The sequence below is a fragment of the Narcine bancroftii genome, chromosome 4, assembly GCF_036971445.1.
Source record: "Narcine bancroftii isolate sNarBan1 chromosome 4, sNarBan1.hap1, whole genome shotgun sequence".
Lineage (NCBI taxonomy): Eukaryota > Metazoa > Chordata > Chondrichthyes > Torpediniformes > Narcinidae > Narcine > Narcine bancroftii.
The window spans coordinates 168,561,514-168,575,950 of NC_091472.1; the positions used below are offsets into that span (position 1 = coordinate 168,561,514).

At 51.8% G+C, this 14,437-nt stretch overlaps 1 protein-coding gene across 3 annotated transcripts in view; it reads left to right on the forward strand.

The window, feature by feature from the left end:
* The first annotated feature begins 966 nt into the window (after positions 1 to 966).
* LOC138761190 (cytosolic arginine sensor for mTORC1 subunit 2-like) overlaps positions 967 to 14,437 on the forward strand; it is a 54,655-nt gene continuing 41,184 nt past the window's right edge. Inside the window, exons 1-2 of one of the 3 annotated variants that reach the window (XM_069932919.1) lie at positions 967 to 1,363; positions 13,401 to 13,471. In XM_069932919.1, the coding sequence (XP_069789020.1) occupies positions 1,251 to 1,363; positions 13,401 to 13,471 (184 nt within the window). In that variant the 5' untranslated portion in view covers positions 967 to 1,250. Of the gene's footprint in view, positions 1,364 to 13,400; positions 13,472 to 14,437 lie in introns of those variants that run through there. The other 2 variants (XM_069932920.1, XM_069932921.1) reach the window with 2 other exon arrangements.

Sequence of the window (14,437 nt, forward strand, 5' to 3'; positions counted from 1 at the left end):
TTTGAGGCGATATCATCCCACTGGCGGTGGTCAATGTGGCAGGCACCAAGAGCTTTCTTTAGGCAGTCCTTGTACCTCTTCTTTGGTGCACTTCTGTCTCGGTGGCCAGTGGAGAGCTCGCCATAGAACACGATCTTGGGAAGGCGCTGGTCCTCCATTCTGGAGACATGACCTACCCAGCGCAGCTGGATCTTCAGCAGTGTGGACTTGATGCTGTCGACCTCTGCCATCTCGAGTACTTTGTCGTTGGAGATGAAGTCGCTCCAATGAATGTTGAGGATGGAGCGGAGACAACGCTGGTGGAAGCGTTCTAGGAGCCGTAGGTGATGCCGGTAGAGGACCCATGATTCAGAGACGAACAGGGGTGTGGGTATGACAACAGCTCTGTATACGCTTATCTTTGTGAGGTTTTTCAGTTGGTTGTTTTTCCAGACTCTTTTGTGTAGTCTTCCAAAGGCGCTATTTGCCTTGGCGAGTCTGTTATCTATCTCGTTGTCGATCCTTGCATCTGATGAAATGGTGCAGCCGAGATAGGTAAACTGGTTGACCGTTTTGGGTTTTGTGTGCCCGATGGAGATGTGGGGGGGCTGGTAGTCATGGTGGGGAGCTGGCTGATGGAGGACCTCAGTTTTCTTCAGGCTGACTTCCAGGCCAAACATTTTGGCAGTTTCCGCAAAGCAGGACGTCAAGCGCTGAAGAGCTGGCTCTGAATGGGCAACTAAAGCGGCATCGTCTGCAAAGAGTAGTTCACGCACAAGTTTCTCTTGTGTCTTGGTGTGAGCTTGCAGGCGCCTCAGATTGAAGAGACTGCCATCCGTGCGGTACCGGATGTAAACAGCGTCTTCATTGTTGGGGTCTTTCATGGCTTGGTTCAGCATCATGGGGGGTTGAAATAAAAGAAGATGAAGTGCACCCTCTGGGCAGTCCAATAGAATGGAAGGAAGTGTGTCGGCCAGCCCAGAGGGAGGAGCCGCGTTGTGTTCCCTTCCTGTGCGCACAGCAGGGCCGAGAGGGAGGAGCAGCTCCTCAACTTGGAAGGGAGGCACTGCCCGTTTCAACGCTCAACGGGAAAGCGCTGGAAGGGAAACTCTGCACCGTGTGTGTTTTGGGGGGTTGCCTGATGCAAGCAGGCTCGCGTCTGTCGGCGCCCACTTGCTGCTGGGCTTAAATGGTGCCACAGAAGGGAAGCCCAAGTCAACCGATGCCATTTGGAGGCCGCCCTTCCTTCGGCTTCAGCCTGCGTGAGCGAGATGGATCTCCACATCTTGGAGCACCGGCTCCGGGTCGCCAGCCTCAGCAAAGCCGGGCTGGAGCGCTACACGCACGGCCTCATCAAACTGCTCTTCCTGCGGGAGCGGACGAGGTAAGGGGGCCTTCTTCTCGGCGGCATCTCGCCCTCAACCGCGGCGGCCGGGAGTGGTTCGACCGACCGTTCCCCCCCCCCAAGTCTGACATCAAACTCTTTATCACCCCCCCACCCTCCCGGGCAAAACTCCCATCCCAGGCCTAATTCCTACTACCCCGCGGCCCCCCCCCCCTTCATTTTCTCCCAATCCCAGTGCCCTGACCTGGGTGCAAGCCTTACAACTCCATTCCCTCTTGTCAATCTTTCCCATCCCATCCCCGACCCCCTGTCTCGATCCGTCTCCCCCCGACCCCCTGTCTCGATCCATCTCCCCCCGACCCCCTGTCTCAATCCGTCTCCCCCCGACCCCCCTGTCTCGATCCGTCTCCCCCCGACCCCCTGTCTCGATCCGTCTCCCCCCGACCCCCTGTCTCGATCCGTCTCCCCCCGACCCCCTGTCTCGATCCGTCTCCCCCTGACCCCCCTGTCTCGATCCGTCTCCCCCCGACCCCCCTGTCTCGATCCGTCTCCCCCCGACCCCCCTGTCTCGATCCGTCTCCCCCCGACCTCCCTTTCTCGATCCGTCTCCCCCCGACCCCCCTGTCTCGATCCATCTCCCCCCGACCCCCCTGTCTCGATCCGTCTCCCCCCGACCCCCCTGTCTCGATCCGTCTCCCCCCGACCCCCCTGTCTCGATCCGTCTCCCCCCGACCCCCCTGTCTCGATCCGTCTCCCCCCGACCCCCCTGTCTCGATCCGTCTCCCCCCGACCCCCCTGTCTCGATCCTTCTCCCCCCGACCCCCCTGTCTCGATCCGTCTCCCCCCGACCCCCCTGTCTCGATCCGTCTCCCCCCGACCCCCCTGTCTCGATCCGTCTCCCCCCGACCCCCCTGTCTCGATCCGTCTCCCCCCGACCCCCCTGTCTCGATCCGTCTCCCCCCGACCCCCCTGTCTCGATCCGTCTCCCCCCGACCCCCCTGTCTCGATCCGTCTCCCCCCGACCCCCCTGTCTCGATCCGTCTCCCCCCGACCCCCCTGTCTCGATCCGTCTCCCCCCGACCCCCCTGTCTCGATCCGTCTCCCCCCGACCCCCCTGTCTCGATCCGTCTCCCCCCGACCCCCCTGTCTCGATCCGTCTCCCCCCGACCCCCCTGTCTCGATCCTTCTCCCCCCGACCCCCCTGTCTCGATCCGTCTCCCCCCGACCCCCCTGTCTCGATCCGTCTCCCCCCGACCCCCCTGTCTCGATCCGTCTCCCCCCGACCCCCCTGTCTCGATCCGTCTCCCCCCGACCCCCCTGTCTCGATCCGTCTCCCCCCGACCCCCCTGTCTCGATCCGTCTCCCCCCGACCCCCCTGTCTCGATCCGTCTCCCCCCGACCCCCCTGTCTCGATCCGTCTCCCCCCGACCCCCCTGTCTCGATCCGTCTCCCCCCGACCCCCCTGTCTCGATCCATCTCCCCCCGACCCCACTGTCTCGATCCGTCTCCCCCCAACCCCCTGTCTCGATCCGTCTCCCCCCGACCCCCCTGTCTCGATCCGTCTCCCCCCGACCCCCCTGTCTCGATCCGTCTCCCCCCGACCCCCCTGTCTCGATCCGTCTCCCCCCGACCCCCCTGTCTCGATCCGTCTCCCCCCGACCCCCCTGTCTCGATCCGTCTCCCCCCGACCCCCCTGTCTCGATCCGTCTCCCCCCGACCCCCTGTCTCGATCCGTCTCCCCCGACCCCCTGTCTCGATCCGTCTCCCCCGACCCCCTGTCTCGATCCGTCTCCCCCGACCCCCCTGTCTCGATCCGTCTCCCCCGACCCCCCTGTCTCGATCCGTCTCCCCCCGACCCCCCTGTCTCGATCCGTCTCCCCCGACCCCCTGTCTCGATCCGTCTCCCCCCGACCCCCTGTCTCGATCCGTCTCCCCCCGACCCCCTGTCTCGATCCGTCTCCCCCCGACCCACTGTCTCGATCCGTCTCCCCCGACCCCCTGTCTCGATCCGTCTCCCCCGACCCCCTGTCTCGATCCGTCTCCCCCGACCCCCCTGTCTCGATCCGTCTCCCCCGACCCCCCTGTCTCGATCCGTCTCCCCCGACCCCCCTGTCTCGATCCGTCTCCCCCGACCCCCCTGTCTCGATCCGTCTCCCCCGACCCCCCTGTCTCGATCCGTCTCCCCCCGACCCCCCTGTCTCGATCCGTCTCCCCCCGACCCCCCTGTCTCGATCCGTCTCCCCCCGACCCCCCGTCTCGATCCGTCTCCCCCCGACCCCCCGTCTCGATCTGTCTCCCCCCGACCCCCCTGTCTCGATCCGTCTCCCCCCGACCCCCCTGTCTCGATCCGTCTCCACCCGACCCCCCTGTCTCGATCCGTCTCCCCCCGACCCCCCTGTCTCGATCCGTCTCCCCCCGACCCCCCTGTCTCGATCCGTCTCCCCCGACCCCCCTGTCTCGATCCGTCTCCCCCGACCCCCCTGTCTCGATCCGTCTCCCCCGACCACCCCTGTCTCGATCCGTCTCCCCCGACCCCCCTGTCTCGATCCGTCTCCCCCGACCCCCCGTCTCGATCCGTCTCCCCCCGACCCCCCGTCTCGATCCGTCTCCCCCCCGACCCCCCGTCTCGATCCGTCTCCCCCCGACCCCCCCGTCTCGATCCGTCTCCCCCCGACCCCCCAGTCTCGATCCGTCTCCCCCCGACCCCCCTGTCTCGATCCGTCTCCCCCCGACCCCCCGTCTCGATCCGTCTCCCCCCGACCCCCCGTCTCGATCCGTCTCCCCCCGACCCCTCGTCTCGATCCGTCTCCCCCCGACCCCTCGTCTCGATCCGTCTCCCCCCGACCCCTCGTCTCGATCCGTCTCCCCCCGACCCCCCTGTCTCGATCCGTCTCCCCCCGACCCCCCTGTCTCGATCCGTCTCCCCCCGACCCCCCTGTCTCGATCCGTCTCCCCCCGACCCCCCTGTCTCGATCCGTCTCCCCCCGACCCCCCTGTCTCGATCCGTCTCCCCCCGACCCCCCTGTCTCGATCCGTCTCCCCCCGACCCCCCTGTCTCGATCCGTCTCCCCCCGACCCCCCTGTCTCGATCCGTCTCCCCCCGACCCCACTGTCTCGATCCGTCTCCCCCCGACCCCCCTGTCTCGATCCGTCTCCCCCCGACCCCCCTGTCTCGATCCGTCTCCCCCCGACCCCCCTGTCTCGATCCGTCTCCCCCCGACCCCCCTGTCTCGATCCGTCTCCCCCCGACCCCCCAGTCTCGATCCGTCTCCTCCCGACCCCCCAGTCTCGATCCGTCTCCCCCCGACCCCCCAGTCTCGATCCGTCTCCCCCCGACCCCCCTGTCTCGATCCGTCTCCCCCCGACCCCCCTGTCTCGATCCGTCTCCCCCCGACCCCCCTGTCTCGATCCGTCTCCCCCCGACCCCCCTGTCTCGATCCGTCTCCCCCCGACCCCCCTGTCTCGATCCGTCTCCCCCGACCCCCCTGTCTCGATCCGTCTCCCCCCGACCCCCCTGTCTCGATCCGTCTCCCCCCGACCCCCCTGTCTCGATCCGTCTCCCTTCGACCCCTGTCTCGATCCGTCTCCCCCCGACCCCCTGTCTCGATCCGTCTCCCCCCGACCCCACTGTCTCGATCCGTCTCCCCCCGACCCCCCTGTCTCGATCCGTCTCCCCCCGACCCCCCTGTCTCGATCCGTCTCCCCCCGACCCCCCTGTCTCGATCCGTCTCCCCCCGACCCCCCTGTCTCGATCCGTCTCCCCCCGACCCCCCTGTCTCGATCCGTCTCCCCCCGACCTCCCTTTCTCGATCCGTCTCCCCCCGACCCCCCTGTCTCGATCCGTCTCCCCCCGACCCCCCTGTCTCGATCCGTCTCCCCCCGACCCCCCTGTCTCGATCCGTCTCCCCCCGACCCCCCTGTCTCGATCCGTCTCCCCCCGACCCCCCTGTCTCGATCCGTCTCCCCCCGACCCCCCTGTCTCGATCCGTCTCCCCCCGACCCCCCTGTCTCGATCCGTCTCCCCCCGACCCCCCTGTCTCGATCCGTCTCCCCCCGACCCCCCTGTCTCGATCCGTCTCCCCCCGACCCCCCTGTCTCGATCCGTCTCCCCCCGACCCCCCTGTCTCGATCCGTCTCCCCCCGACCCCCCTGTCTCGATCCGTCTCCCCCCGACCCCCCTGTCTCGATCATTCTCCCCCCGACCCCCCTGTCTCGATCCGTCTCCCCCCGACCCCCCTGTCTCGATCCGTCTCCCCCCGACCCCCCTGTCTCGATCCGTCTCCCCCCGACCCCCCTGTCTCGATCCGTCTCCCCCCGACCCCCCTGTCTCGATCCGTCTCCCCCCGACCCCCCTGTCTCGATCCGTCTCCCCCCGACCCCCCTGTCTCGATCCGTCTCCCCCCGACCCCCCTGTCTCGATCCGTCTCCCCCCGACCCCCCTGTCTCGATCCGTCTCCCCCCGACCCCCCTGTCTCGATCCGTCTCCCCCCGACCCCCCTGTCTCGATCCGTCTCCCCCCGACCCCCCTGTCTCGATCCGTCTCCCCCCGACCCCCCTGTCTCGATCCGTCTCCCCCCGACCCCCCTGTCTCGATCCGTCTCCCCCCGACCCCCCTGTCTCGATCCGTCTCCCCCCGACCCCCCTGTCTCGATCCGTCTCCCCCCGACCCCCCTGTCTCGATCCGTCTCCCCCCGACCCCCCTGTCTCGATCCGTCTCCCCCGACCCCCCTGTCTCGATCCGTCTCCCCCCGACCCCCCTGTCTCGATCCGTCTCCCCCCGACCCCCCTGTCTCGATCCGTCTCCCCCCGACCCCCCTGTCTCGATCCGTCTCCCCCCGACCCCCCTGTCTCGATCCGTCTCCCCCCGACCCCCCTGTCTCGATCCGTCTCCCCCCGACCCCCCTGTCTCGATCCGTCTCCCCCCGACCCCCCTGTCTCGATCCGTCTCCCCCCGACCCCCCTGTCTCGATCCGTCTACCCCGACCCCCCTGTCTCGATCCGTCTCCCCCCGACCCCCCTGTCTCGATCCGTCTCCCCCCGACCCCCCTGTCTCGATCCGTCTCCCCCCGACCCCCCTGTCTCGATCCGTCTCCCCCCGACCCCCCTGTCTCGATCCGTCTCCCCCCGACCCCCCTGTCTCGATCCGTCTCCCCCCGACCCCCCTGTCTCGATCCGTCTCCCCCGACCCCCCTGTCTCGATCCGTCTCCCCCCGACCCCCCTGTCTCGATCCGTCTCCCCCCGACCCCCCTGTCTCGATCCGTCTCCCCCCGACCCCCCTGTCTCGATCCGTCTCCCCCCAACCCCCCTGTCTCGATCCGTTCTTCCCCCCTCCCTGCCAATACCTCCAGGTCTCAATCCTTTCCTCCTCCATCCCTTCCACCTTCAGATCTTCTGAAATCTGGAACTCTGGTCCTGATTCTTTTTCTGCAGCCCCCATACCCCACCTCCGCAAAAAAAATCTCCATTTTCAGATCTCAGCCCGTCCCCTCCCTAAATGAGAAAGGAAAGCAAAAAGTCCATCAAATATTCCATCTTGTTTAAAAAAAATATCTATCTGAATCTTCTTTAAAAATGCAAAAGATTTTCCTTCCATTCCACTTTGACAGAAGGACCTCTTGAGGTTACGGGCCTTTGATGGATGGCTGAGTCAAAAATTCTTAAATGACTGATTCTTCCACACGTGGAATCAGCTCCACATCTAGACTATTTTAGTCCTATCTCCTGTTGCTCTTTTGAACTGCAAATGACATGTGCCCATCTTTTCTAATCTTTCGACTTAAGATAAGCCATCCATTCCAGACATCCGTCCAGTTTATCTTTGAATTTTGAACCTATTTTCTCTTTCTTTCACAATAATTGGTACCAAAATACTCCATATGTGGTCTCACCAATGCCCTACAAGGGCCCAAAATGTTGGTTATATATTTTTACCTCCTATGGGCACTACGAGGCCTATTGAGTTCCTCTGGTGTTCTGTTGGAGTTGCTGCTACAGCTCGAGGCTTGATTCAAGTCTGTAGAGACGGTATATTTTCATATGACTACCCGGGTTTCTCCATGGTGCTTTGGTTTTGTTCCATGTTCCAAATGTGTGCCGATTGGCACTGTAGAGCTTGCTCAGTGTAATCACACGGATTGTGCGGAGGGTGTCTGAGGCTCTATGCGCTCAATGATTGATAGCATTGAATAACATTTTTCCTAATTCCTCTCAATTCCTGAAGACCAGCCTTTTGAATTGTTTGAGGACATCCCAAGGTATCTTCTTCTGTATTTAACAAAAGGAAGTGTAAAATCAATACATGTTCCAACTAATTGTGGACATCAAGGCTCTACAAAGTGGAATGAAATAGAATGGTTAGTTGATATTGATAGAGCATATAACCAGTTACTTGGTCCAGCTGTACTGTATTCAATTCACTCTGCTTAACCCAAATTTCTGGCCCAACTCCCTCCAATCACACTTATCTGGCTGTCACAACTGTCAGGGTGGGATTTGAATTCTGGTATTTAGATAGTTGTTCCGCACCTCTGGATTAGTTGTCTGGTAATGCAATTGCTGCATCACCACACCCTTTGGAGCAATCTTTGTAAAACTGATCAATTTTAAGATTGGCACTATTAAGTGAAATTTTATATTTGTAATTAGACTTTGCATTACCTATCTTGTGTGCTTTGTGCCTTTTCTTAAATGTGTGCCTAAAAACATACATCCAAGAAAAATCAAGTCTGGTGGAATCCTGCAATGGTTATCATTATTTGAATAGTGAAGGAAGGTAATATTGAAATATCTTCAAATTATGAATGATGTAAAAGGAGGTAGTCTTCAATAGTGACTGGTGCTGGGACATTTGAAGGAAAATTGACATGCTAATTAAATTAATATGTGTGATAGAATATTTCGTTGAATAGTAATGACAGACTTGTTTGTCACATATTTTGCAATTTACATTGTGCAGGAACAATGAAGGGAATTGTGCAGATTAATTATTTGATATTATTCAGATCACACAATCATTTTTTACAACTCTGCCAGAATATTTCAAGATTTAGTATTTTATGGTAAATGTGATTTTCAAATAAAAAACACACACACACACACACACACACATCTGTGCCTGGACAGAGCAGGTTAAAGAATGGTCTGCAAAATAAATACTCCTGTAGTGTCAAGGCTTTAGTAGAGCTGAGGACTCTATTGTGGATTTTAAAAGGCAAGCAGTTTAAATTGCCTTTTACTGAGGTGGGGGGGGGGGGGCGCGGGTGGTGGTGTTGGGTGGGGGAAAGGGAATGATCTCTTTTAAATAAAAAATACAGTCTGTTATTTAAAAATATATAAATATAGTCTGTTATAGCATTGTCAGTATGGTTCATTCCTGGGTGAGGTGTTTTGAGATGTTTACGTGTAGACAGCTTTAACTAGAAGAGCTTATCAGCTATTAGGCTCAAGATCTAATATTTAATTAAGCATATAGAACCATAGAACACTACAGCACAGAAATAGGCCTATTCAGCCCTTCGAGTCCCACTGACCTGCACCCATACCTCTCCCATCCATGTACCTGTCCAAATTCTCCTTAAATGTTGAAATTGAACCCGCATTCACCACTTCAGCTGGAAGCTCGTTCCACACCCCCACCACTCTCTGTGAGAAGAAATTCCTCCTAATGTTCCCTCTAAACTTTTTCTCTTTCACTCTTAACACATGTCCTCTGGTTTGTATCTCACCTACCCTCAGGGGAAGAAGCCTATCTACATTTACGTTGTCTATCCCCCTCTTAATTTTAAATACCTCTATAAAACGTCCCCTCATTCTTCTTTGCTCCAGGGAATAAAGTCCTTACCTGTTTAACATTTCCCTGCAGCTCAGTTCCTGAAGTCCTGGCAACATCCCAGTAAATCTTCTCTGCACTCTTTCTATCTTATTGATATTCTTCCTGCAGTTGGGTGACCAAAACTGTACACAATGCTCCAAATTTGGCCTCACCAATGTCTTGTACAACTTTACCATCCCCTACACTTAATACTTTGATTTATGAAGGCTAATATGCCAAAAACTCTCTTTACAACTTAATCACCTGTGACACCACTGTCAGGGAATTGTGTATGTGTATTCCCAGATCCCTTTTTCTACTGCACCCCTCAGTGACTGACCTTTCACCTTGTATGTCTTTCCAAAAAGCAACACATCACACTATTCTACATTAAATTCTATCTCCCTTTTTAAGCCCATTTTCTCAGCTGGTCCAGATCCCCCTGCAGGGTTGAAAATCTTCTTCGCTGTCCACACACCTCCAATCTTAGTGTCATCTGGAAACTTGCTGATCCAATTTATCACGTTATAATCCAGATCATTGATATAAGATGACAAATAACAATGATCCCAGCACTGATCCCTGAGGCACACCACTAGTCACAGGCCTCCAGTCCGAGAACCAATCCATCACTATTTGGCTTCTCCCATCTAGACATTGTCGAATTCAGTTCACTATTTCACCTAGTGTCTGAACCTTCCTGACTCACCTTCCATATGGAACCTTGTCAAAGGCCTTACTAAAGACCATATAGACAACGTCCACCCTTTCCTTCGTCAACATTCCTGGTAACCTCCTCGAAAAAACTCTAAGACTGGTTAAACATGACCTACCTCGCACAAAGCTAGGATGACTGTCCTTAATCAGTTTATGGGTATCCAAATAACTGTATATCCGATCTCTTAGAACACCTTTCAATAATTCAACCTACTAACGTCAGGCTTACTTTAAGACAGTAAGCACTTCCTCCTCTTTAACCTGAAGAGGTTCTGTGACCTTATTGCTTGTTTTCCTTACTTCCCACAACTATTTCCTTAGTGAATAGTGCATGTGACAAGATACTTTTAATTGCAGGGAACAAGCAAAAATCCTCAATTTTAAAGGTTAATTGAAGATTTTTAGTCAATGGTGGTGGGGACTCTTCTGATGGAAGAAAACAAGTTAAACCAGTGTAATACTGAATCAGATAAGCAATGAGGGGAAAGGATTTTAAACACCATCCATGCCTCCAGAGCCAAGGAGGAAACATGGAATGATTTCAAAATTAAGGTAAAATCTAATAAATGTGATAATGTAATGTGAATTTTACTGCAACTGCTGGTTGCTCAATCATGGACAGAACTTTAGTAAAGTGGTACTTGCAAGAGATAATGAAGCTGAAACATATACTGCTAAAATTCTGTAAATGAAGTTGAATGGAATGTGTGTAATTGTCAAGTTTATTGTCTGATTGCACAAGTACAATTCAATGAAACCACCTTCTCTGGTCCTCGGTGCAAAACACTCAGACGTACAACCAGACTTAATGCACATAGAGATAAACTATATATGCAGGACAAGTGTTCATGATACAAATAAATAAATAAACATTACTTCGTAGATATGAGAGTTTTGGATGGTCGTTCAGCATTCTCGTTGCCCATGGGAAGAAGCTGTTTCTCAGCCTGGTGGTACTCGTTTCGATTCTCCTGTATCTCTTGCCCAATGGGAGCAGGTGAAAGATGCAGTGTATGGGGTGGAAAAGGTCCTCGATAATGTTGCGCCCCCTCTTCAGACAATGATCCTGGTAGATCATGTCGATGGGGGCTGGGGGGTTGGAAGGGATCTCCAGTGATCCTCTCTGCCGCTCCTATAGTCCTGTGGATTGACTTCCATTCCATTTCTTTGCAATATCCGTCGCACCATAATATGTAATAAGCAAGAAGCAAAGCAACCAATTGTAGTCACTGTCAATGTGAATAGACCAGTCCTGTTACTGATAGATCTGGTGAATTGGAAAAGTTTACTTTGGGGATAATGCTCTTTTTTTTAAAAAAAAAAGAAGCTTTTATAGAAAGTTGAGGATGCATTTTAGAGATTTGTATTCAGGTACTCAGTCATTTTCAAATACCATGCTGATGTAACACAAGTGTTGGCCAATGCAATATCTGCAGAGGAAAGGCAAACAAAATTAATGCAGTAAAAACTGTACTATTATTGGCTACCGGCCACTGTTGTGTGCCTAAAGCAGGTGAGGGTTTCTGTTTTGTTTAAATGTTATAATGACCATTATTAGAAGTTTAGATAGTAGACAATATTCTCTGGCCACATCTCCAAGCTGAAGGCCAAATTGGAGAAGGACAAGATCTTTATAGAATTCTTGTAAGCTTGACTGTGAATGCAAAAAGTGTGATATTTAATAATTAACACCCAGAGCATATTGTTGTTTTATATTTTTATGAGAAGTCCTCACAGAAATGTTCATGCATTTCTGGTTGAGATATTGTGGGGAGTCATTCATTGTTTCACCAAACAGATAGTGACTGTATTGAGAAAAGCCCATCAGCACAATGTTGAGAAATATCATTATGCTTTTTGTCCAGAAGAAAGTGGTTTATCTGGACCTGAATGCAGATGTAAATAGTCCACATCTAAATGAAGAAAAAAATAGAAACTTTCATTCGAACAAGGAAACTTGAAAATGTTATTGAGCATTAATTGGGTCTCGGTTTGACAGGTTTCTGTTGGAACTTGCCACGTTATAGGTGTGATTTCATTAGTATTAAAGGAGAAACCATGGGTGGTTCCAAAGGATATCAGAAAATATTTGCTATTTGCAGGAAGATCTCAATGGAGCATATTTTTTTGTGCTTTGCTTGCTAAAATGTGCTTGCCATGCCTCCCTACGTCAGGAGTTGGGAAGTGAATAAGTCAATTTTGGACAATAACTTTTAATAAACCCATTGCTTGTGTGTTTTGTCAACAAACCAAAAGTGAAAATTTCTGCTGCGATGGAAAGATCATTGGTAACCATACTTGAAGTTGGAAAATTTTATCAATACTTGCTGTGAAGATGATTCACATGGGTCAACAATGGTTTGTGATTGGTGGTCATTCCTGAACAAAAGGCTGCTATTCCTGCAATCGTTATTTTCATGTTCTTTCTATTTAGTTTGATAATGGGCCAGGTAAATAAGTGAGATTTATGATGCTGACTGAGGGGGAAAAAAACTTGGATTAAGATAGGCCCATTTTGTTTCACTCTTATTTCTCCACTTGGTTAAGATAGACCCATTTGTTTGAGGCTGCTGGGACTGGAATGCACCAGTGTGTACATCTTGCAACCCACTTTTGGTTGGCAGTTACAAGTCCATTGGGAATAATTTTACAACTGTGATTCAACTGGCTCCTTATAAATGTTGTTCACCATCTGTGATGAGATGGTTGTTCTTAAAATAAGACTCTTTGTGCAACAATTCGTGTTTTTTGGACAGAATGTACGTTTTATTGTAAATTGCTGATGAAGCAAAGCAATAAAAAGAATCTGCAGACACTGAAAAGCTGAAATTGAAACACCAAATGCAGGAAATATTCAGGATTTTCAGGTTTTTTTCCCCTCAGGATGTTGATTGGAAAGATCAACCATTTTCTAGTTCACTCATTTTCTAGATAGCCTTTATTATAACTTCCATGAGCTGCTTTTGTCTCCTTTAAGTGAAGGATCCATACTGAAATGGTAACTCTGTTTCTCTTCCCACATATGTAGTAGCCTGACCTGCTGAATATTTCCAGAACTTTGTTTTCAGTTTAGTTTTTCCAGCATCTACAGTTTTGATTGAATTTATTGTCATACACATTGAATAACATATTCTTGCTTGCTGCAGCCATACAGGCACTTGTCGAAGAAAAACTATGATAGTAAACTAATTGAATTAAATTAAGAGACCAATCTACAAGACGGATGATAAATATTCACAGAAATTCTAGTGCAAAAAAAGTGACTTGAAATTGTGGAGACTGTCCTTTCATGGTGTTGGAGCAGTGTATGACAAGTGGAGGTTGAAGAGTCTGATAGCTGTCAAAAGAATCCGTTCTTGAACCTAAAGATGCTGGTAGTGAGACGAGGTAGTGAATTTCAAGGCTTCCAAATTCCTGATTGGTGCTGATTGCGTTAATGTTATTAAGTAGACAATTGACAAACAATTAGATGTTCTTTTTCTGTCTGGAAGGTATCCTGGACTATGTATTGCACTGTGGTAATATCCCCTTTTTTTTTGCTGTTTCAGATGCAAGTTTTTCAGCTTGACAGAGATGCCTGATGACTACACACTTGTGTTAGATGAAGAGGGATTCAAAGGTACAAAGTTATTTTACTTTATGAGTGAATGTCTAGTGTTAACTTTAACAACTGAAACACAGCACCAGGTCCTCTCCCAGGCTGTGGATTTCTTCTGTTCAATATTCATATTGATTTGTCTTCAATGTGATCTAAATTTTTAGAAACTCATTGACTTCCATCAAATGTTTGTATAAATTTTCTCGCATATTTATAACATTAGTTAATGTGTTTGGATTTGATTTAATTATATTTTCTTTCTTTTTGAATTTTATTTAATTAAGAACGTACAAAGAAAAAGGGTACAATTCAATAAAATAGTACGGACATACATAAATTGTAAATCATATCCATAATTCATATACAAAATAGTATGTACATTTTTTAGGAAGAAAAACTAATAATACAAAAAAAAGGAAAGAAGAAAACAGTAAAGGAGAAAAACTCAGACCCCTTACCTAACTGTGTTGCCAGATGCTATATATGACTGGTATTAAAAAAAACCCAAAGGTTTTAGAAAAAAAATAATATAAGGAACATGGAAAAGATACAAAGATTTAACTGGATTAATAGTTGCATTTAAAGATGCCCTTGGTGAAATCTTCTGTATAATAGTCAGGTTACTAATGATGAACTGAAAGTTTGGTGCAGCTAGATAGTAACTGTGTGAAAATGTAGTCATTTAGCAGGTAGTTTCTTGCCTTGCCAAAAGCAATGGAGATGAATGACCATTTAAGCTGTGTTGCTGCTTGCAGTAAACTGGGATTCACTGGGAGAGTGCTGTATTGATGACTGGCCCCACCTCCCGGCTCTACCCATATATAACCCTGGTTTCCCGCCTAAACCCAGAACCCCTTCAAAGCCTACTCATGAACCCTACCCTTTGTTGAAAGCTAATAAAAGCGTTTGGTCTCCCTCCAGTCATCTGTGAGCTTTTGTTTACACTACAATTTTATTAGCTTTCAAAACAAGGATGGAGGCAAGGAT